The sequence below is a fragment of the Ambystoma mexicanum genome, chromosome 3p, assembly GCF_040938575.1.
Source record: "Ambystoma mexicanum isolate Mex_15411 chromosome 3p, UKY_AmexF1_1, whole genome shotgun sequence".
In the NCBI taxonomy this organism is placed as follows: Eukaryota; Metazoa; Chordata; class Amphibia; order Caudata; family Ambystomatidae; genus Ambystoma; species Ambystoma mexicanum.
In genome coordinates this window covers 916,806,824-916,831,439 of record NC_090925.1, presented here as the reverse complement: position 1 = coordinate 916,831,439, position 24,616 = coordinate 916,806,824, and the positions used below count along the sequence as shown (strand labels likewise).

Sequence of the window (24,616 nt, the reverse complement as noted above, 5' to 3'; positions counted from 1 at the left end):
AAATTAAAGGTATATCCATGGGGGGTGTTGGGGGGGATGGGGAGGAGTGGAGGGTTGGGGTAGGGGTTTGGGATGGGGGGTTTGGGGGGGGACCCCCCTAATAAAAAACGTTAGTATGTGTGACATTTTACAGTTATTTTAACATTGGTTTTTCGATTTTTTTTTTCGACATTTTATTTTCGAATTAATGACTTTTTCTGTTATATGTATGTGTTTTCGACATTTTTGTAATTCAACATTATTTTTTCGATATTATGACTATAAACCTTCTTAGGCAAAGGGAGTACTGCGGCTCCAGTCGACAACGGCGATCGTCGACGGTGGACGGCTGTCCGGTGCTTCTCTTCGTTCTCCTCGGTGGTCCCCTTCTCCGGTCGGCAGCCTATCGAAGGTCTGTCTTCCAGGGAGCTTTGGCAAAGATCAGCTGGTGCACGATGGTCCCTCGTAGCTACCAGGTCCTCACTTGGATCAGTCCTTGAAGACACAGCAGCTTTCAGATTACAAGTAAGGGAACAGCGGTTCACCTTCTTCCAGCTAGGCTTCGAGAGTAAGAATCAAGTATCAACTTCAGCTTCTGAGCGATTTCTAGCAGTGAGAGGCCCCCAGATATACTAGTTGTTCTCCCATTAATTCTGCTGGGTCACACTCAGGCGACCAATCATTCAAAAGGGCATTCAGGCAGTCAGTCAGCCAATCAGGCACACAATGCATTCAGGCCGTTCTTCTCCATCCAGACACTCGCAACACAGAATGTGGATTCGGGCAAGCTGTTCTGTAGCCTTGATGGTCGAGCAGATTATGTGATACCTCCGTCCCCAAGTACCCCACAGGCAGAATGTAACCACTGCCTGTGGAGTCTTTGCGGCCACAGGTGAGTGGTAGGTCGTCGAGGTGGAACCGGGAACTGCAACCAGGAACTGCCGAAGAGACCCCTTGAGCGCTGCAAGGCAATGGGTAAGTAATCAAGCAGTGCAAAATAGGCAAGTGAATATAAATGATTATACAGGCAATATAAACACTGCTTATCTAAGGCTGTGTAAGTGCTAGCACGAATGGGAAACGGGACTTGGTACCAGATAGGAAACGTGAAGGGGTCTTAAATGATAACCAATGGACCGGGTTATGTTGCAGTCCAGTAGAACCCAGTCGAGTAGAAACACACACCAGAACCAACAAGAGTAAGTTCCCGTGGTGTCCGTTGAAGCAGAATCCTTAGGGAAAAACAATAAGCAAAGTCTGGATCAAAATATAGGGGAAAAGCAATCCAAAAGGGTCCGAGGCGTCGTAGCAATTCAGGGGCAGAGTCCAGAAACCAATCCAAAGAAGAAATCCGTAGTCGTAAGTTCCAAAGTAACCAGTAGAATCCAAAGCGCCACGCAGTACTTGAATAAGCAGCTGAGAAGCACCATTTCCGAGTTCTCAGCGGGCTTTATACAAAACAGCAGTCACATGACAGGTCCATGAAGCCACGGTCGACGTGCACCAGAGTCACGTGATACTGGTTGCTGGTCACGTGATACTGGTTGCTGGTCACGTGACTACTAGTCCGTTTTGCCGTGGCGATTGTGCCGATAGCGGCGCCAGAGGAAAGGGTACCTCCATTTCAGTTGCCAGAGGAGAGAGGGTCGATAAACGCCTGAAGTACCAAGTAAACTGGTAGGGAACTGTTGCCTTTGCCTGAGGATTCGTGTGCGAGCCAGAGAATGATTGAGGTTCAGTTCGGTTGCGAGTGGCTGCGGGTTGTTCTGTGCATCAGTGCGAACCCTGGTGGACGTGACGGAGCCCCCCCTCAAAGGCCCTCGACCCCGTGGGCTGGAGGGATTGTCCCTGTGAAAACGGGAAACCAGCAGAGGGGCTTGGACATCACAGGAAGGGACCCAGGAGCGATCCTCAGGACCGTAACCCAACCAATCCACTAAATACATGAGCCTACCCCTGTGCAAACGGGAACCCTGAATAGCACTGATCTCGTAGACATCCGGGGAAGACACAGAGACAGGAGCAGGTGGTACAAGGAGACGGGTAGGAGCAGGGCAAGGTTTGAGTAAGGAGGTATGAAAAACAGGGTGGATGCGCCAGGATGGAGGAATAGAGAGGCGATAAGCCACGGGGTTTAGAACCTTGGCGACCCGGTAAGGGCCAACAAAACGAGGCAATAGTTTGCGACAGCCGGGAATGCGAAGATGACGTGTCGACAGCCAGACACGGTCGCCCACACAGTAACTAGGGGCTTCCGAGCATTTGCGGTCAGCCTTCGTTTTCATTGTAGACTGGGCCTCACGCAGATGGACAAGGGTCTGAGCATGTATGGTGACTAGATCCCGGGCACAGGCGTTGGCAGCAGGTGTTGTGGAAGCAAAATCGGGAAGTGGCAATGTACGCGGATGTTGGCCGTATAATGAGTAGAATGGGGAAAAGCCAGTAGATGAATGCTGTGAATTGTTGTAGGCAAATTCCGCAAGATGGAGTAAACGAAGCCAAGAGTCCTGATACTGGAGGGTCAAGCATCGTAGATATTGCTCGAAGGCCTGGTTTACTCTTTCAGTCTGACCATCGCTCTCTGGCTGGTAAGCCGAGGAGTAGTGTGAATCAATACCCAGGAGTTTAGTAAGTGCTTGCCAAAATCGGGACGTGAATTGTGTACCGCGGTCTAAGATTATGACCTGCGGTAGGCCAAATAGACAAAAAACTGACTCGAAAAACAACCGGGCTAGAGTTGGAGCAGACGGTATTCGGGTACAGGGTATAAAACGGGCCATTTTTGTAAAGGAATCAACGACAACCCAGATTGTATCATAACCTCGTCGGAAGGTCCGTGATGAGGTCCATCGTGACTGTGTGCCAGGGCTTGGGAGGAATAGGCAAATGATGGAGTAAGCCTAATGGACGACCCCTACGTGATTTGCTTTGTGCACATATTGAACATGTGTTTACATAGTGTTCGACGTCACGCCTCATTGACGGCCACCAACACCAACGTTGCAATAGTTCTAGGGTGCGATGTAGTCCTGGGTGACCATTGATGGCGGCATCATGGGACCATGCAAGCGCTTGGTTTCGTACCTCACAAGAAGGGAGAAATAGTTTCCCCTGGATGAAAGGTAAACCCGCCTGTAGTACCACATCCCATTCTTGCAAAGCATTCAGGTGATCGGAAACCCATTGTTTAATGATGGAGATCATGGGAGGGGACGGGGTACATACACAAATGACATGGCCCGCGTCTAGTATGGTATCAGGAAACTGAGACAGGGAATCCCCCCCAGGTGAGCGAGAGAGAGCATCTGCTTTACCATGGGTGATGCCAGGTCTGTGCTTCACCACGAAATCGTAGGCGGCAAAGAACAAGTGCCAACGGACCTGTCTACTGTTTGAACATTTTAGGCTGGCCAGATCCTGTAGGTTCTTGTGGTCGGTGTAGACCACGGTCTGATGCTTAGCCCCCATAAGATGGTGTCGCCAAATTTGAAGTGCGTACTTGATGGCTAGTAGTTCTTTCTCAGTGACCGTGTAATGGGACTCTGCCGATGTCCATTTTCGTGAATGGTATGCCACCGGATGTAGACGACCGGTGGTCAAGCAAGGCTGAGACAGAACGGCCCCCATGGCAAAGGAAGATGCATCAGCCTCTAGGATAAACGGGAGGTCTGGGTTAGGGTGTTGCAGGACTGGGGCCGTGGTGAATCTGGCTTTAAGTGTTTCAAAGGCATGTTGTTGTTCATGCGACCAAGAAAATGGAACGAGAGGACTAGTCAGGGCTGTAAGCGGGGATACGATTGATGAAAAACCGGCGATAAATCGCCGGTAGAAATTGGCAAAACCAAGAAAGGTTTGTAGCTGTTTTAGAGTAGATGGGACGGGCCATTCAGTGATCGCACTGACCTTAGATCGGTTCATGGACAGGCGCCCAGGTGTTATGTGAAAGCCCAGAAAATCCACCTCATTGGTATGAAAGATGCATTTCTCGGGTTTGGCAAACAGGTGATTACTCTTTAAGCGGGACAACACTTCCTTGACATGGAGTATATGCTCCTCCAGAGATAATGAAAAGATCAAGATGTCATCTAAATAGATCACTACATAGATTTCAAGGATATCTGTGAATATCTCGTTAACAAAACGCTGGAACGTAGCAGGGGCGTTACAGAGCCCGAAGGGCATTACCAGGTATTCAAATAAACCCTGTCGGGAACAGAATGCCGTCTTCCACTCGTCTCCCTGACGTATACGAATCAGGTTGTAAGCCCCCCGCAGATCTAGTTTTGTGAAGATGGTAGCCCGTGCCAACCCGTCCAGTAGCGTGGAGATGAGTGGAATCGGATATCTGTTCTTGATGGTAATGTTATTCAATCGTCTGTAATCGACACAAGGGCGTAAATCCCCCTCTCTTTTAGGTACAAAGAAGATGGGGCTAGCAGCAGGGGAACAAGAGGGTCGAATATGACCCAACTTCAGTGCTTGCTGGATGTACTCCTTCAATGCCTTCTCCTCGGATTGTGACAATGAATAAACCCTACCCTTTGGAATCATAGCATTCGGTACCAAATCTATGGGGCAATCATAAGGCCTGTGTGGTGGCAAACCTTCGGACGTGGCATTATCGAAGACCGTGAGGTATTCGTGGTACTCGGTGGGAATACTGGTTAACACAGCCCCCACAGTGTGTGCTGTGGGGACGTCAGGTGCACTGTCACTGATATGGGAAGCGGCCATAGCGCCGAGGATACTGGCGGGAGAGGTGGTTGCGTCGGTTTCCGATAAACAGAAATGTTGGCAGATGTCCGATTCGAACACCACCTGTCCTGTTCCCCAATTGATTAGAGGGTTGTGTTGCCTCAACCAAGTAATCCCCAATATAATACCAAACTGTGGAGTAGTAATGAGGTCAAAGGACAAGGTTTCTTTGTGGACATCTTGGATTATTACTTCTAATGGTGCGGTTTGGTGGATGATTGGACCAGAAGCAAGATTGGTCCCATCCACCGCTTGCACGGGTTCTGGATGTGTCTTCTTGACCAATGGTAGATTGAGCTGTTGTGCTAGTGAGATGTCAATGAAGCACCCAGAGGCTCCGGAGTCAATCACTAAATGTACAGGATGAGTGATTTCCTTGGTGGGTTTTAACACTGCTTGCACTACTATGGGTCTAATGGGACCAAAAGTCGGTTCAACGGGGGTTGTTGAAGTGCTCGTCCGTACCCCCGATGTTAAGGGCGAGCCTTCTGAAAACCCGTAGTTTTGATCTTAGGTCGGCGGGGACACTCTTTCACATAATGCCCATTTATTCCACAGTAAAAACAGGCGTTATCCGTCCTCCTGCGTTCCCATTCGACCTGAGTTATGGGACTCCGAATCCCGCCTATCTGCATGGGTTCTGGAGTAGAGGTTGCAGGTGTCAGGCTTAGAGAGGAGTGAGTGAAATGACCAGCCTCGATCCTGCGTTCGGTCTTACGGGCGTCCACCTGAAGGGTTAGGTCAACTAGGTCCGAAAAGACAGAGGGAAGGGATGGTATCACAGACAATGCGTCTTTCATTGCATTACTAAGACCTTTGTAAAATACCACCGCCTTTTTTTCCTCGGGCCATGAGGTTTCTGCGGCAAGTTGATTGAAGTGGGTTATGTATTCAATCAGTGAATGTTTACCTTGCGTAAGGTCCAGGAGTTCTAGATCCCGGGAATGGGCCTTATATTTGGTGTCGAACACCTTTGCCATCTCTGTGACTAGGAGATCGAAATCATACAAAGCGGGGTGATTATTTCCATGAACGGATTTGCCCAGGTTGCCGCCACACCAGATAAATGGGAGAGAAGAAAGGCAGCTTTGGTCACTGAATCGGGGAAAGCCTGGGGTTTACATAGGAAGTGGAGCTTGCACTGGTTAATGAAAGTGCGATATTTCCGGGGGTCACCCTGGTATCGTTCAGGAGCCGCAAGTGGGAATGAGGTAGAAAGAAATACTGGGGTAGGTGCTGTAGAAGGAGGCATGGGTGGTGGCAAGACTTGAGGGTCAGGATCACCTATTTCTTCATCTGCGGGTAACGGGTGGTGTGCGCTTTGCAGAGTGTCCAAACGATGGTGAATCGCGGCGGTGGCTGCGGCCATGTCGGTCCTAAGAGCCACAACCGCCTGCATTAAAGCGGTCACAGGGTCCCCGGCAGAGGGATCCATAATCTGGATGACCAAGCGGCTTTTCAGTCTGTTCTGTAGCCTTGATGGTCGTGCAGATTGTGATACCTCCGTCCCCAAGTACCCCACAGGCCGAATGTAACCACTGCCTGTGGAGTCTTTGCGGCCACAGGTGAGTGGTAGGTCATCGAGGTGGAACCGGGAACTGCAACCGGGAACTGCCGAAGAGACCCCTTGAGCGTTGCAAGGCAATGGGTAAGTAATCAAGCAGTGCAAAATAGGCAAGTGAATATAAATTAATATACAGGCAATATAAACACTGCTTACCTAAGGCTGTGTAAGTGCTAGCACGAATGGGAAACGGGACTTGGCACCAGATAGGAAACGTGAAGGGGTCTTAAATGATAACCAATGGACCGGGTTATGTTGCAGTCCGGTAGAACCCAGTCGAGTAGAAACACACACCAGAACCAACAAGAGTAAGTTCCTGTGGTGTCCGTTGAAGCAGAATCCAGAGGGAAAAACAATAAGCAAAGTCTGGATCAAAATATAGGGGAAAAGCAATCCAAAAGGGTCCGAGGCGTCGTAGCAATTCAGGGGCAGAGTCCAGAAACCAATCCAAAGAAGAAATCCGTAGTCGTAAGTTCCAAAGTAACCAGTAGAATCCAAAGCGCCACGCAGTACTTGAATAAGCAGCTGAGAAGCACCATTTCCGAGTTCTCAGCGGGCTTTATACAAAACAGCAGTCACATGACAGGTCCATGAAGCCACGGTCGACGTGCACCAGAGTCACGTGATACTGGTTGCTGGTCACGTGACAACTAGTCCGTTTTGCTGTGGCGATTGTGCCGATAGCGGCGCCAGAGGAAAGGGTACCTCCATTTCAGTTGCCAGAGGAGAGAGGGTCGATAAACGCCTGAAGTACCAAGCAAACTGGTAGGGAACTGTTGCCTTTGCCTGAGGATTTGTGTGCGAGCCAGAGAATTATTGAGGTTCAGTTGGGTTGCGAGTGGCTGCGGGTTGTTCTGTGCATCAGTGCGAACCCTGGTGGACGTGACACAAGCACTCAGCCATTCAGCACTACACACTGCATTCATACAAGTTTCGGGCAGGGCTGTCTCAGTCATTGTGTCACACACCAGATACTAGACACCCATAACACAGAATGCGTATTCGTCATATTCACTCGGGTCCTACCCCACGGGCGTACACACAGCATACAGTTGTTGGGAAGGCTCCAGTCAGTCTGGCGTGGGCTTCCCCACACTACCATATATAGAACTTCCACCCAACAGCCAGTCGGGAGGAAGGGACAGAGTCAGGGCTTCCCGGGACTTCGGGAAAAGAAGGTAACAGGTGATAAAAAGCAAGAGGCCACGGGGGCCATCTTGTTTCCCATCAGGAATCCACTGATTCCAATGACAGGTCCTGGGCATCCCAAAATGGAGGACGCTCAGGGCACCGGTCAATTAAGCACGGAGCTGCCACCAGCCCATACCCTGCTCTGTGGGCCACACACAGGTGACCAAAAACATACACTAGTAGTACAGGGTCGTACTCCCACCCATGGGTGCCATAAGGGTATCCCAAGGGTCTGTTCACCAAACCAAATACTGGAAGATCCGCACCGCCAGGAGTCCCACATGAACTCCTGTGCGGAAAACGAGTCTGAACACATAAGAAGCAATAAAGGACAGGGATTCAGAGGCCCTGTCCCTCTGATACATGGCCAGCATCACAGCCGGGCCGACAGCGCTCCTCGTCCTTTGTTGCTCCATCCTTCTGCCTCCCAGTGTGCGGCTGCAGAGGGACCTGATCCTCACCAGCACATGTTCCTTGACTTCCAAAGAGGCAGACTGCCCTTCACTCCTTATTTTCTTGCCATTAACATCCGATCAGGTACGGAGCTCTGCCTTCACACGCCCTCAATGCATGGCACCATCTTGTATTCATCTTCAGATTTTTACTGCACGCTTCAGTGTGGGGAGTCATCTTAGAGCTCTCTGAGTTGTTTTCTTTATATTTAGAATTTTTGTATAAAAACGTGAGTTTTGACAGATTTTTTTAATTTATCGTTCGACTGTAGGTTGACTACCAGCAGCACGGACCCGTTGTCGGTGAAGATCGAGCTTCATCAAGGATCTTCATTGGAAGGCTGAGGCTTTGGACTACTTCTTGCTTTTTCACCCTGACCGAGGAGAAGAGATGCCTATTCAAACTCTGTGTGAAATGTTGACTAAGAAATATTTTTCGTGGAGGCTCGACACCACAAGTGTCTTTACTGCCTGCATCTGGACAATGATGAGGAGGGATGCAAGGTCAGCCCGGGGTTTTCGAAGAAGTTCAAGGAGGACTGCTACAGCAGGTTGGTGGCATGTTTGAAGTCGGTAAGGCCTCTGACTCCACCCCTGGGCATGATCAGGCTTCCTCCAGGGCCGGCCGGCCCCACGATCGGGGAGGCCCCACGATCGGGGAGATCCAGGCACTATCATGAAAGCTGCTGTATCTGTCTTTCCACACTTCAAGGGTGGTACTGTGTACACCCCACCTTTATGCCGACAGTGCCGTTGGAGTTCCAACTCAACAAGCCTTTGGTGTTACCTGTCTTTTTCCTGAATCCGTCGTCTCTGGTGTAGAGGGCCTTGCATTCGCTGGACATTGCTTGTACCTTGAAGTTTTACGTGGCATGCACGAAGAGCTTTCTGAAGACTTTCGTCAATTGTGGTCTGTGAATCACGGAAAGGCTGTGTGGAAGGCTTCCACCTCCAGGTGGCTCTCCAGCTGCATCATGCACTGTCATCGGCTAGCTAACAGGCTTCTTCCAGGCCAGCCTAGAACCCATTGCACCCGAGCCATTGCAGCAACGACTGCGTCTCTCTCGGTGTGCCCCTGCTTGACATCTGCAGGGCTGCTGTGTGGAGGTCCACGCACAACTTCACAAGATTCTACTGTGTCGACAGGGATACCTAGGAGGAGTCCCATGTCGGCCAAGCAGTGCTTTGCAACCTGTTCACTTGAAGTGATTCTGTTCCAAAGGCGAATATTATTGCTTCTGTTGAGCCTTGCCACCTCCCGTGGTTGTTTATATTCACTGCTGTGTAATCGTTTTTCATGAGCATGTGAATCCATGCCAGACCCATGCTGGAAAACAATCGTTACAGGTAAGTAACTTAATCCTTTCATTGTCATTTTTTCCACATAGGAGCAGGGTTCGAAATTGAGCGCCTGCTTGCAGCCTAGAAGAGCATTGCTAGCTTGAAACCAAGAGATACCAGGAGCTACTTTTGGCTCCCCAGTCCAACTGATGCCGAACAAACACACTTATTTTAATTTAATTCTGTGCTTTTTGGACAATCTACAAATAAACTTTAGGACACAGCTAAACAACATTTAAAGCATAAGAAGTCCTAAATATTGTACAAAATAATAGGTTTGCATTTTATATGAAAGTTAGATTTGCCAAATGCTATGTAGTACGGTTAGTATACGGTTAGTGTAGCTCAGTGGCAATCCACTTGTCTTGGAAGCAAGCCGACGCAGTGCAACACAGGGTCTAATCCCGGATCTGCACTTCGAAACCTCTTCGGTATTAAGTGTGTTATTAAAAAAACTATAATCACTATGTAGTAGGTCCTTTTCCCCAGTCATAGCTCCTGGTCACTGTTTAATGGTGGATTCCCAGGAGCTGCCTTTAGCACCTGCTTATTGAACATTAATTTCAATCCTTGCATGAATTGAGATTTGTCTTTGTTTACAGATTACCTCTAGTTTGGTTGTAACTTTCTGAGTTTGTGGATGTTAATTGTGTGATATCCTTGAAACTAAGCACCCAGACACATATCTTTTTAAAACCTATGTGATTGGAACACGTTGGAGAGTCACAAATAGATACGCATTTCAAATTTAAAATATTTTATTTTTTTACAGTTATTTGACAAGTCTTCGCTTTTCTGTTTGTTTCATATAGATATTTCTTGAACAGTTGTGCAGACTTGAAATTAATCGAAAGCAGTCATTCTCCATGTCATCCTTTTGAAAATTAAGCTTTTTGTGACTTTGATACTCATCAGCAACAAGCGTATATTATAGATTTTAAGAATTACATGAATACAATTTGGAACCTTGATTCTTGCATTGTTATTCCCCTATTTGAGTACATTAATTTTAGTAATCATTTGGTTGTCTCAAGGCACCTCTTTTGGGATTTATGGGTTTTGTGCAACAATTGTCCACACTAGACATGTAGTGTGGCTCGATCGTCAAGATGTCCACCTAGGTCCCTGGCTGTGTTGAACCCTGATTGATGGTACTCCTGAAGCCGTTGGCATAATTTTCATTGAACATATGTTTCAAATAGTTTATCGTTCCATATTGGTGGTGAGCAGGAACTCTTTAAGTAACCAAAAAGCCATTCTATAAAAATATATAGAGCTACAAAGTATCTTAAATGTACTTCACTGTCTACCTTTCTGTAACAAACACTACGAGGAATGGCAAACTCTTTTTCCTTGGGGGAAGATATTTGGTTAATGGACCGTTTGTAGTGATGTACAAGCTTTTTCATGAGGTTATTGTGACAGCAATGGGGGTGTGTGTGGAGGGGGGTCTTCTTGTTCCTTTTTCTTGTCATTGTACAGTCCGCAGAGACAGGGGTTTTCTCAGATTGTACAGGGATGCTTCATGTTTATTGTACTATCCACAATGATGGTGGGTATTTTTTATTTAATTGCAGGTTATGGTGCTAATGGATCAAATCCAGAACTCTGAGAAATTGCTGCAGGGCCTTCAGGTGACAGTGACGCAGGCACAAGATAATACTCAAAAACAGCTGGTGAGTGAGAATCCCTTAAGACTGCCATAGGCACATCTACTTAACACTCTACTGATAGACCTACCAACTCCTTTCACAGAATGCAGCTATAGAACCAAGAGTGACAAACTGTGCCTATGAGTTTCTGATGGTGTCTAGTCAAAGGATCGATGTTTTTTTTAATTTTTTAATTTTTTTAATTTTATTTTTCACATTTTGTGAAAAAAAATGGATCCTTTGACCTGTCGACCCTTTGGTGTCGATCCTTTGACCTAGAACCGTTTCTGATGAGTGTTAACCGACTAATAGCACCTGTAGTGAATGCGTGGTTCTCTCTAATCTAGCACCTGGGGGTAGTGGGCCACTAAGGACATAATTGGTCTGCGACTGCCATATGGGCCTCTCCGAGGATGGATGAGACCGGAACCTGTAGGCCTGCTACCTTCCATGAGACGCAGTAGACCCAATTCGCCAGTAGGAGAGAAGAAAAGGGCTAGCCACACTAAAACTTCCTAAATGCATTTATCGCTAGTCAGGAAGGTTTGAACCTGAGTTGGGCCATCATCTACATATAATAATGATCACTAGGAGGACACATTTCTTAACAACTGAACCATTTTAGACCCTACAAACCAGTCATGCAACAAGAGCAGGGGAGAAAACACGAATGAACCACAGACTTGCGGTGTCTGCTGAAACTTTTCGGATTAGCATTGAACCATTACCTGGAAAGACAGTGGGCCTCATTACGAGGTTGGAGGTAGCCATGGCGCTATTAGCTCCATGGCTGCCTCCAAAACCCTACCGACTCTGCCCTGGTGAATGGAGCAATTACCGGTCCATTCCAAGGTTGGCGGGACCGGTAATTCCCCATTCACCAGGGCCCTTCCCCATTCCCATTTGAGCCCCCATAGGGCTCAATGGGAATGGGGAAGGCGCTAATAACGGTACCGCAAATTGCGGTACCATTATTAGCTCCAGAGTCCCTTTGCGGGTCCCGTCCTTAACGCCTGGAAAAACCAGGCGTTAAGGGAGGACCCGCAAAGGGAACTCGTAGGGTGGGATGGGATTACCGGCACCGGTGCCCTTACCGGTGCCGGTAATCCCTTACCGCCCACCTCGTAATGAGGCCCAGTGAGTAGATGGAGGCTTTAACAAGCAATCGCAGAGGGATATCATGAGAGTGAAACAGTGCAACTGTGTACCTGTGTCCCTGTTTGAATCCACGATTGCAGCAAATGCTGTTCCACAATTTAACTGTTCCCCAGAGCAGGTAGAGAGCAATCAAGTGACAATATCAGATAAGCAATACTAAAGCGAAAACAATAATTGCCCCATAAAAGGTTATGCTTTGAATGATGAAAGTAGCCAATAACAACTCATGGGTGTAACGGATAGACAAAATAGTCTATTGGAGTACAAAGAGTGAGACCATTTCCTCTCCAGGAACTATAAAACTGTAGAGAGATGCCCCTTTGAGAAAACTAGCCTGATGGGGGACAAAACCCTGACACAAAGGAAGTGTGAACTGGATGAGAGAACAGAGGTCTAAATAAATCACCTGGCACAAGAACATGGGCATTTCTGGGGACCCCGGACAAAAGGAAAATGTGAGGGGTCACAAATGTGAGGCGGACCACTTTTGGATGATTTCTCAAAATATGCTATTTTATCAAATTATAAGTTTCATCAAACGCCTCACTATCCCACCCCTGATGAGGATTTCCCTGCCTATCAAATACTAAAGGAAACACTCTAACCAAGGATATCTGACCCTTGCACTTAAACATAAAATAAACAAGACAATATATGGCAACTGACAACAAACATGAACAATAGTATTTCCTATATATCCAGTCTCTTTTTATAACCTCAGTGAGCTGCCCTTCCCCAGGTTTCAAGTTAGGGTCAGTTCCAACGTTTAACATATAGAAACAAGGACGTCCGGGTTTGCAACAAAGTTCCAACTCAGTTCTTGGCTCCTTCACTTTGTCAAAAGAAAGTTCAGTTAAACAATTTTCAATCAACAGACGATTTCTTCTTCTTACTTAAATGATTATTTCCACTTTATCAAATAGCATCATGGGTCACAATGCATTGCCACAACTTCGAAATGTTATAGAAGAAATGTAGTTCCTTGTCAGATTCAAAGAAATACAACTTCTGGCAATGTAAAAGAAACACAACTTCTTTAGTTTAGTTTATTCATTTATAATGCACACCAGACCCGAAGGTATCAGGGTGCAACAGTTACATGAATGTTCACAGCTTGGGTACAGAGGCATCATGCAATACAAAAAAATGCATAGAGGGAGATCAATACAAGATGGTGAGAGTTGAGAGTTGAGCAAGTGAAAGAAAAATACAGTGGTAAGTCATGATAGTGGAGGGCAGTCAATATTAAAGGGCTGTGGGGCCTTTCCGGGCCAGTATCTGGCCTTACTGATCATGTGCTTTGAACTGGTTGATACGTTTTTGTCTGAAATGAAGGTATGGCTGGTCCGCTTGTATAGAAGGGAGTAGAGAATTCCATAGCTCAGCAGCTTTAACAGGAAAGCTACAGCCCCCCACTTATAGAGTTTAGTTCTTGGGACACTGAGGCAGTTGGCGTTCGCTAATCTAGTAGGCCTGGTTGATGATTTTCTGCAGAATCTTTCACTGAGGTAGAGGGGGGGGGCAGCGTTATAGAGACATTTATATGTCATTGCGGCTGTTTTGAGCTGTATTTTGTCGCTCATGGAGAGCCAGTTATTTTGTCTTCTAAGTTTGGAGATGTGATCTCTCCTAGAGATACCCAAGGCCTCACTGATGGCGTTGTTTTGGAGGGTTTAAATTCTCTTCGTGATGTGTTTGTTGGAACCAATGTAGAGGGCGTTACAGTAGTCTAGTTTTGTCAATATAAGGGCTCTGGTGAGGGTAATGCAGCTATCTTTAGAGAGAAAGGTTTTGCCTGCTCTAATAAGTTTGCAGGTATATGCAGTTGTGGATGCCATAGAGTTGACTTGCTTGGTGAATGAAAAGGTTGAATCGAGGTAGAAACCTAACGTTTTTACATCTTTGTAGTACCTCTCAATTCTCTCTTTTAGCTTTATGAATCACAGTTTGTATATTTGTCAGGATGACTTCACAGCACCACTACTTAACCTGGGTAACCCTCCTACCATGTTAACTCTTTTAAGGATTCACCATGCAAGTCCACTCGCCTACCTCATAGTGTTTCACATTCAACTGGGCTTCTAAAGTTTTAAATCTACTGACCACCTAAAGAAAGATTTACCACTGCTTCAACAGCCTCCAACTTTGGGATTTTCAAAAACGTTTCAGAAAAGACAATATTTACATCCGTGTTCCTCAACACCTTCATGTAAGCAAGGCACTCTTCCTCTGGACAATCACTTTGTCAAAAAGCCAGCCTCTTTTCCACTTTTGTCTTTCTGCTACATCGGCAGCCAACATTAACCTTAAGGATCTAATTCTACCTTTCCTCCTTAGGGCTTTGGCAATTTGAGTTATACCAACTTTTAGGGAAAATTTACAATCATCAGGCTTTGCCTTTTTACAGCCTTGCATTCGCCTCTTTGCTATCTGCCCACCAAAGCAGATCATTGTGAGTCTGTTAGTCTCTTTTGGCTGAAGACAATGCTTGCAGAACTCTTTGCTTAGGCAATGCTCGTTCCCATCTTGGCCGAGGATCAGGCAATTAAGGACCACTCACTGGAACACAACATTTTCTATGACTGTTTTTATTGCAAAAATACTTTAATAAATGAATTTTCAAAACAAAACAATTGACTCAAAGAATATATCTTTCTTGTCCAACTACAAACAAATGGACATCATGTTTGGCGCACAAATTGTTGCTCTCGTCTTCTAAAATCAATTTTCGTACCTATCTTGTCCTAGGGCAATGCTTGCACCATGCTTGGCTTTGGAAAAATGTTTGTTTCACTCTTACCTTGGGCAATGCTTGTTTCACTCTTGGCTTGGGAAATGCTTGTTACTACAAACTCACAATTCAATATTCAGTCACTTAAATTCAGTGTTGCTTCAACTTTAATAGCTTCACAATTGAATCTTCGGTTAACCTTAATTCAGAGTCACTTTTAAGCACATGCAACCAGTCTCATCTGGTTTCAGAGGGTATAAAATTCAATTAGCTTGATAGTCTGACAAGCAACAATCGGCTAATTTCCGCATTCACTAATACACAAATGATTCTTCTTGGCTACAGTTGCCTGCCTTTGTTTGCTCAAGGGTTCAGAACACTTGGTTACACTCACCGGCTTCTGTCTTACTCCCTTCGCGTGTTGCAGGACTTGAGCTGCTTCTGGCTTCTTTTGAACACACCCCCCTTCTCTGTGAAGGTGTCATGATGCCCGCTCCCGGGGAGCCGGTTCAAGCCCTGCGTCCCCGAAAGCGGACATCCAGTCCCCAAGGAAGGACCCAGCAACCCCATATAGGGGCCCTTTGGACACTGTCCTGGCGCCTATGGCGCCAGGCTCATAAAAGACATCAGTCCTGACTCCATAGGCGCCAGGCTCATTATGGGAGTGCTTGGGTGCACTTACCTGATGCAGACCATGCTGCAGGATCCCGGCCTCCTTGAGGCCTGAAAGGAACTATTTTACCTGTGGGACTAATTTACCATCCGGGCGTGGTCGGGGAAGGATACATACCTGATTGGAGGAAGGATACATACCTGGAACTTCTTCCAAGGCTATTTAAACCCCACCCGAACAGCCACACATGCTTCGCGTTGTTCTGCATCTAACAGCTGGACGCTCACCGTGTCTGCTCCTGCATCCTGACTTCTGCCACGCCTGCCAGCATCCTGGATCACCTGCAAAGGAAGAGAAGAAGAGAACAGAAGAAGGAAAAGTCCTTACCTGCTAAATCCACATCCCGGAGACATCTCGCCGACAATCCTGAAAAGGAAGACTTTTATTTAAAAGCTCATCGCGTCGATTGCTGCAGCGCCGCATTCCACTCACCTTTACAGGGCGCCTCCATGTTCAGCAGCGATCATCCGGATTCGCAGTCATCTCCCAGCACCTAGGGCGAAAAAGTCAAGAACAAAAGGTGAGAGAGAGAAGGGAATAAGGAAAGCTAAATCTCCATGTTAAGACTTACCTGTTGATTCATTCCCTCTTCATTTTGGGTCCGCGCCGCATCCTGGCATTTCCGGACCCCGGCCCCTAAGGGGAAAAAGAGACATCAGCGTTAATGAGCGAATGAAAAGACATTACCAAAAAATGCTCATTAAAGACTTACCTGATTTCTACAAGGATTTCACCTCTCATCTCGGGTCGGTGCCTGTTCCCCGGCATTCCGTACCCCGGCCCCTATGGGGAAAAAGACATTAGCATTAGTACATTTATGCATGGACACAAGGGGAACCTCTTATCAAAAAAAACTTACATGGAAGCCAAGCAAGTTTGGTTCTCACCAATCCGAAAATCCAGTGAAGCAACTGGATACCAGCGCGCCCCTGCATCAGAAGCAGGATGGAGAGCTCGTCCTTCCAGACCCTAAGGTGAGACGCTATGAGGAATCACAGAAGGGTTTCGAGGAGGGTGAGAGGGGAAAGTGGGAGGCCGATTGCATTACCCCGCAGACAGTTAATCCCCTATTTTCACCTACAGAAGGATACTTCTGCGAGCCAGACAAGCCAGATTTGGGGGCCCGGTCCAGTCCGTCTTCCGAACCCTGCGCATCACCTTAGAAGAGGTCACAGCAGCGCGAACCAGGCCAGCGCCTCCGTGGGAGTCAGGTGAGCGTTACAGAACGCGAAGCCTTCCTACAAATTCCCACCCAGGCGCTATGGAAAGTTCTGAGACTGATCAGTTGGCCCTATTACTGGGGGAATTACGGGCCGAAGTACATGCCGCTCGTCAAGAGACTAATGCCCTCAGGAGGGAATTGATAATATCAAAGGAAAGAACTGATGACCTGGCCAGACAGCTTTTGCAAGGTCAAGATGGGCAAACTCCTCTACCGGGTCTGGAGGGAACCCCGCTCCTGTGGTTTCCAGTAACCCTGTGCAGATTAATCTACCTGGAAACATGCCGCTGGCCCCACCCGAACGCTTTGCTGGGGACCCCAAACGATTCGCTGTATTCATGAATCAGTGTCGTTTGCATTTCCTATGCAGACCTGGGGCCTTCCCTAATGATCAGACCAAGGTAGCCTTTGTATTGTCATATCTCAGCGGCTGCGCTGCCGATTGGTCAGTTCCACTGGTTACTCAAGATGACCTGATTCTCCGTGATTTTCAAGGGTTTCAAGCAAGCATGGAAAGGTTATTTGCTCGACACTCTCAGGGGTAGGCTCTGGATGACGAACTTCTATCCCTGCGACAGGGCAATCGGGACCTCCTATCCTATATTGCAACCTTTAATAGACTAATTGTGGAAACGGGATGGCCAGAGGATAAAAGAGTCACGTTGTTTTATCGAGGCCTACGCGGAGAACTTAAAGATGTCTTGGCCCAAGTTGTAAATCCGCCCCAAGAATGCACAGAGTATATAGACTTAGTGGTCCAATTGGATCACAGACTTCAAAACAGAAAAGCAGATCGGTCCAGGTTTGAGACCCGGGTGTTGGTCAAGACCCATGCTAATCCCAAGGGAACTGATGTCTCTGAGCCTATGCAAATTGGAGGGGTTAAAGGACCCTTAACTCAAAAGGAACGTGAAAGGAGGCGGCAGTTAAAATTATGTCTTTATTGTGGGAATTCTGGACACTTTCTACGAGATTGCCCGGCAAAACCGCCCCGAAAGGCGGTAGGAGCCGCTGATAAAAACCATGAAGACTCTGTTTTCGGGAAACGACTCCGCCCGACAAGCGTAGGGGTCCGCTTGCCGAGCTTGAAAACTAACTCTCAGACCTCGCATTTCATTGTGCCAATGGTTCTCGTAGATCCAGAACAGCCTAAGCGGTTGCATGCAATAAAGGCATACATCGATAGTGGGGCTATTGGAAACTATGTGGATCGTGAATTGGTCTCTAGGATTAACCTCCCTCTCCGTCCTAAAACCAGCAAAGATCTCATCACCACAGTCGATGGAACTGAAATTGCCTCTGGACCGGTAACACATTCCATTACTGAGGTGACTCTTATTGGTCCCGACGGCCATCGGGAGGGTGTTGTGTTTGATGTAATCAAGGCTCCACAGTTTCAGGTTATTCTTGGAATCCCTTGGTTAGAGACACATAATCCTCGAATTGATTGGCAAGCTAAGAGAATAACCTTCCCGGATTGTACACAAACCTGCAACCCAGAAAACCTGAAGATTAATCTAGCATCTGTAACCTCTGCCTCCATGCAACTACCTCCGCAATACCAAGACTTTCAGGACGTCTTCCAAAAGGAACAGGCCAACACGTTACCTCCTCACAGATCGTACGATTGCCAAATCGATCTGGTGCCCGGTGCACAACCCCCTTGTAGCAGGATTTATGCCCTTACCGAACCTGAGAACCTGCATTTGAGACAATATTTGGATCAATACCTAGCTAATGGTTTTATTCGCCCGTCAAAGTCCCCGGCATCCTTGGCTTTGTTCTTCGTGCCCAAAAAAGAAGGCGACCTTAGAACTTGTATCGATTACCGCGCATTGAACCAGATAACGGTTAAAAACCGTTATCCTCTGCCTCTGATCCCTGAACTCCTTGACCAGGTGAAGGACGCTTGCATATACACCAAGTTAGATCTCCCGGGGGCTTATCATCTGGTACGAGTTAAAGAAGGCGACGAATGGAAAACTGCCTTCCGTACTAAATACGGATTATTCGAGTACCAGGTGATGCCTTTCGGATTGTGTAAAGCGCCGGCTGCCTTCCAATACTTCATGAATGATGTCCTTCGGGAATTCATCGATGTTTGTGTTGTCGTATATATCGATGACATTCTGGTGTACTCCTCTTCGGAATCTGATCACAGAAAACACGTCAGGGCAGTACTTGAAAAACTGCGCCAACACAAACTAATTGCTACATTGGAGAAATGTGTTTTCCATACCACAGAAGTCAAGTTTCTAGGTTTCATCCTGACACCCAAAGGAGTCCGAATGGACTCAAGAAAAGTGGATGCCATCCTCAAATGGCCATCACCTAGCTCTGTAAAAGGGGTTCAAAGCATGCTCGGCTTTGCCAATTTCTATCGCAGATTTATCCCGGAATTTTCACACGTGGTACAACCCATTACTGCACTCTTGAGGAAAAATAAACGTTTTGAATGGTCTGAAGAAGTCGAGCAGGCCTTTCAGGATTTAAAGGCTAAGTTTACCTCTGCACCTATATTGAAACACCCGCGTCCAGATCTCCCTTATGTCGTCGAGACTGATGCATCCAGCCTAGCCATGGGCGCTGTCCTGTCCCAAAGAGATCCTGAAACCAACCAACTGCATCCCGTAGCATTTTGGTCCAGAAAATTCTCGGCACCCGAGGTTAACTATGCAATCACTGACAAAGAACTGATAGCCATTAAGTCCGCTTTTAAAGCTTGGCGGCATTATCTGCTTGGCGCTCGACATACCATCACAGTGATCACTGATCACCGGAATTTACAGTATTTGAAAACCGCCAAGGCTCAGTCATCACGGCAGCTCCGATGGGCTTTGTTTTTCGCTGAATTTGATGTCGTGATTACCTATCGACCTGGCTGCAAGAATGGCAAAGCAGACGCCTTATCCCGAATTGGAATGGGAGAATCTGATACAAACTCAGAACCAGTACCAATAATTCCCGAACAGAGGATTCTAGGTATGACTTAGTTACAGACGCTTGAAGACATTCAAGCCAGCGTGAAACAACTCCTGGACCCTACAACCTTACAGGATTGGATACAAAAGGGATCAGACTTTACCATAGATAATGGTTTACCTTATTTCCAAGGACGCTTAGTCCTGCCACAGATGTTAAATCTTTTTTGATGTCCTGTGGTGTTTGCGCCCAAAATAAAAGTCAAAAGAAAAGACCAGCCGGTCTCCTTCAACCTCTAGACATACCGCCAGCACCCTGGCACACCCTATCAATGGATTTTATTACGGACCTGCCTCCTTGTTCGGGGTACAATACTATTCTGGTAATTGTGGATTTGTTTTCCAAAATGGCCCACTTTATTCCTTTGAAAGGTTTACCTTCAGCTTCTGTCCTAGCCAAAGAATTCCTCGAAAATATTGTTCGGCTACATGGATTCCCATCTATACTAATCGCTGACCGGGGAAGCCAATTCATTTCCCACTTCTGGCGCAAATGTTGTGAAATGGCGCAGATCGACGTAAGATTATCGACCAGTCACCACCCTCAGACCGATGGTCAGAACGAGAGGACAAATCAGACCCTTGAGCAGCACTTACGGTGTATGTCACAACAATCTGAAAGCAACTGGAAAGACATTCTTTGGATAGCCGAATACGCATATAATAATTCGGTACACTCTGGAACTGGCCACAGTCCTTTTTATACCTTGTTTGGGCATCACCCTCGAACCTCAAACCTTGACTCACCTCAGAACCTCGGAATGCCTGCAGTAGAACATCTGCATTCTACAATTACCCAAGCCTTCAAAGAGGCAACTACGCATTTACAACAAGCCAAGTGAAAATACAAGGAGAATGCTGATCTACATCGGAGTGAAGCACCTCCGTATCAGATTGGGGATCAAGTGTGGTTAGCTACCAGACATTTACCACTCAAAGGGCCTCGAACTTTTAACCCAAAATATCTGGGACCTTATTCTATTACGGCAATAATTAACCCAGTGGCTGTTAAACTTGATTTATCAGCTAGTATGCAAATTCACCCTGTTTTTCATGTGTCACTTCTGAAATCAGTGGTACCCGGAACCCGACTACTCAAACCTCCAGAACTATTTTAATAGATGGGGAGCCCGAATTCGAAGTGAAGAACATTTTAGACTAAAAAATGTTTAGGTCAAAACTGTTCTACCTAATTGATTGGAAGGGGTACGGACCTCAGGAGAGGTCGTGGGAACCCAACGACCATGTGCATGTACCTCGATTAGTCAGGAAATTCCACCGACTCTTCCCAGACAAACCAAAACCCCCGGAGGGAACAACCTTGGGGGGGAGTGCTGTCATGATGCCCGCTCCCCGGGAGCTGGTTCAAGCCCTGCGTCCCCGAAAGCAGACATCCAGTCCCCAAGGAAGGACCCAGCAACCCCATATAGGGGCCCTTTGAACAGTGTCCTGGCGCCTATGGCGCCAGGCTCATAAGACATCAGTCCTGGCACCATAGGCGCCAGGCTCATTATGGGAGTGCTTGGGTGCACTTACCTGATGCAGACCATGCTGCAGGATCCCGGCCTCCTTGAGGCCTGAAAGGAACTACTTTACCTGTGGGACTAATTTACCATATGGGCGTGGTCGGGGAAGGATGCATACCTGATTGGAGGAAGGATACATACCTGGAACTTCTTCCAAGGCTATTTAAACCCCACCCGAACAGCCACACGTGCTTCGCGTTGTTCTGCATCTAGCAGCTGGACGCTCACCGTGTCTGCTCCTGCATCCTGACTTCTGCCACGCCTGCCAGCATCCTGGATCACCTGCAAAGGAAGAGAAGAAGAGAACAGAAGAAGGAAAAGTCCTTACCTGCTAAATCCACATCCCGGAGACATCTCGCCGACAATCCTGAAAAGGAAGACTTTTATTTAAAAGCTCATCGCGTCGATTGCTGCAGCGCCGCATTCCACTCACCTTTACAGGGCGCCTCCATGTTCAGCAGCGATCATCCGGATTCGCAGTCACGCCCCAGCGCCTAGGGAGAAAAAGACAAGAACAAAAGGTGAGAGAGAGAAGGGAATAAGGAAAGCTAAATCTCCATGTTAAGACTTACCTGTTGATTCATTCCCTCTTCATTTTGGGTCCACGCCGCATCCTGGCATTTCCGGACCCCAGCCCCTAAGGGGAAAAAGAGACATCAGCGTTAATGAGCGAATGAAACGATATTACCAAAAAACGCTCATTAAAGACTTACCTAATTTCTACAAGGATTTCACCTCTCATCTCGGGTCGGTGCCTGTTCCCCGGCATTCCGTACCCTGGACCCAATGGGGAAAAAGACATTAGCATTAGTACATTTATGCATGGACACAAGGGGAACCTCTTATCAAAAAAACGTATCTGGAAGCCAAGCAAGTTTGGTTCTCACCAATCCGAAAATCCAGTGAAGTAACTGGATACCAACGTGCCCCTGCATCAGAAGCAGGATGGAGAGCTCGTCCTTCCAGACCCTAAGGTGAGACGCTATGAGGAATCACAGAAGGGTTTCGAGGAGGGTGAGAGGGGAAAGTGGGAGGCCGATTGCATTACCCCGCAGACAGTTAATCCCCTATTTTCGCCTACAGAAGGATACTTCTGCGAGCCAGACAAGCCAGATTTGGGGTCCTGGTCCAGTCCGTCTTCCGAACCCTGCGCATCACCTTAGAAGAGGTCACAGCAGCGCGAACCAGGCCAGCGCCTCCGTGGGAGTCAGGTGAGCGTTACAGAAGGCTTGTTTATCCCGCATGCAGTCATGGTGCGCCTCTTGCTCCTGAGATCCCAACTCTCAACCACCATCTGCAGCACGCTTCTTGCTGTGCAATCTCTGCAATGAGGTTCACATGTGGAAAAGCATTCCTCCTTCACGTCTTCTGCTGTGCAACCTCTGCACTTCAGTTTTAGGGGGGGGAACAGGATCCTCTCATGACAGGAAGCTGGGATCTGCTTAGTTAAAGTCCAGGCATCGCTTCTTTCCACCATCTCTTGCCTGGATTGCCAACAACTAACTCTTGCTCTGCTGCTACTGCTGCGAGTTCTCCAGCCACCCCTCCATCTAATGGCCTGCACCTGAGTGGGCATTTTAAGCACCTCTGCTTCCCTCGGTGGGGGCCATTATTCTTAACAAGCTGACCACTTCTGCAACATTGCTCTTGGGCCCTCTTCCTTGAGTCAATGCTAAAATTCACCAGGCGGAGGTCTCCATCAATAAACACACTAGTAAGTGAGTTTAACAATCATTTATTGCAATGCAAAACTTCCGCGGAAGGGCTGACCGCAAGATACACCATAGGGATGCTATCTAGAGTGAGCTACTAACATTAAAGTGAGCAGGCTTTTTATAGGAAAATGTTTACATTGAGTCTTATGACTGGCGCGAAGCCCAGGCACGTCCTGACATACAGTTTCCTGCCAAAACACTTTTGGCTGTTATTCCAGCCCTTGCGGTGACAATTTACAAAGGCCGGACATTTGCAAATGGTCATTACTCATATAGCTTATCTAAGCAAGTCAAAATATCCTTCAGGATGCACGTGTAATCTTTAACATGCATGATCGTAAAAACAAGCTAATTCATCACATTTGACACAGTGGGGAATTTGCAAACTACACATATCTTGCCGCGGTAGTGATAATAATATCCATTCATGGGCTGCTGGACAATAGCAGGACATATCTTTTACAGAATGACGCACGAGCTCTGACACAAGTTCCCCATCCCACATATCCCAGAGAATAACAACTCCAAATATAGATACGCTTTATGCTTATGTTTCGGGAAAGAGTGCGGATGCTAGCAATCATCATTCATAGAGGAGACCCCAGGGTCAATGATGCATGCTGACTCGCACGGCAGCTTTAGACAGGACGGGAAGTGCAAGAGTTTTAACAGACATTATTTATGTAGCCTTTACAGGAACGGAGAACAGAGGGGACATTCCTAAGCCTGTGAGTAATATCTGTTCCAGGCGAAAACCCTGGGCCTCGTGTGCGGACACAAAAGCAGTTGGTTTAACATGGACATAATGCTATAACATGGGCAATGGGTTTAAGTCTTGCTGAGGCAAAGAAACATGACAATTACATGAATTTGTATTTACAAACGACCCTTTTGCGTCAGCAAGACTTTATCAGTAATACACATGGTTTAGTTTGTATTCATTCATTCTTTCATTGTCGTTGTCCGACACATCAATCTTTTGTAACCCCTCGATTGCCTCCTCTAACTTTATCATCTCGTTGGTGGTCATGGCATTAGTGGGTTTGGGTGCCAGTGCTCCCATCATTTTCCTGCAGCAATCTCCTATGACGGACATACATAAGGGAAAGCACTGAATGCAACAGCAGCAAGCAGCTATAAATCCTCCTGTGACAAGAAGAGGGGTGAGGAGCTTCCATCCCCAGCTCCGTAATAGATCCCAGAACCAGGATGTCCCATCCCCAGGCCCAAATTCAGAATGTATTCGAGCTGCTATTTTATGCATTTCATCGATCCCTTTAAAGATATCTGTGCTATAATCAGGGATAAAAGTGCAGCAAGAAGTGCCAATTATTTTACAAGCCCCTCCTACTTCTGCCAGCATTGTATCTAATACTAGTCGGTTTTGTAATGCGACCATCCGGACTGCTTGTACTTCTTTAGTGAGGTTTGCCAGTATGTCACCGGTCACATTTAGTTCCTTTTCTACTAATCTAGCCAAGTGCCTAATGCTTCTGGAATTCATAACTATTCCCATGGGCATCACTATGCCCTTTAGGAAATCAAAGAATTCATCCCAAGTGCTGTCTTCTTTAGTAATAACACCTCTTTTCCTTCGCTGGTAATCCTGTGTACCCATTTTTATTCTCTTTGCCTTGGGTTTTAAGTTCACTTCCTCCACAGATTTGTAATGCAAA

At 47.1% G+C, this 24,616-nt stretch overlaps 1 protein-coding gene across 2 annotated transcripts in view; it reads left to right on the top strand.

Moving 5' to 3' along the window:
* The window catches only part of LOC138581106 (rab GTPase-binding effector protein 2-like), a 137,295-nt gene that overhangs the window by 100,009 nt on the left and 12,670 nt on the right, over positions 1-24,616 (top strand). For both annotated transcript variants that reach the window (XM_069652187.1, XM_069652186.1), the window contains one exon: positions 10,860-10,958. In XM_069652187.1, coding sequence (XP_069508288.1) covers positions 10,860-10,958 — 99 coding nt within the window. The remainder of the gene's footprint in view (positions 1-10,859; positions 10,959-24,616) is intronic.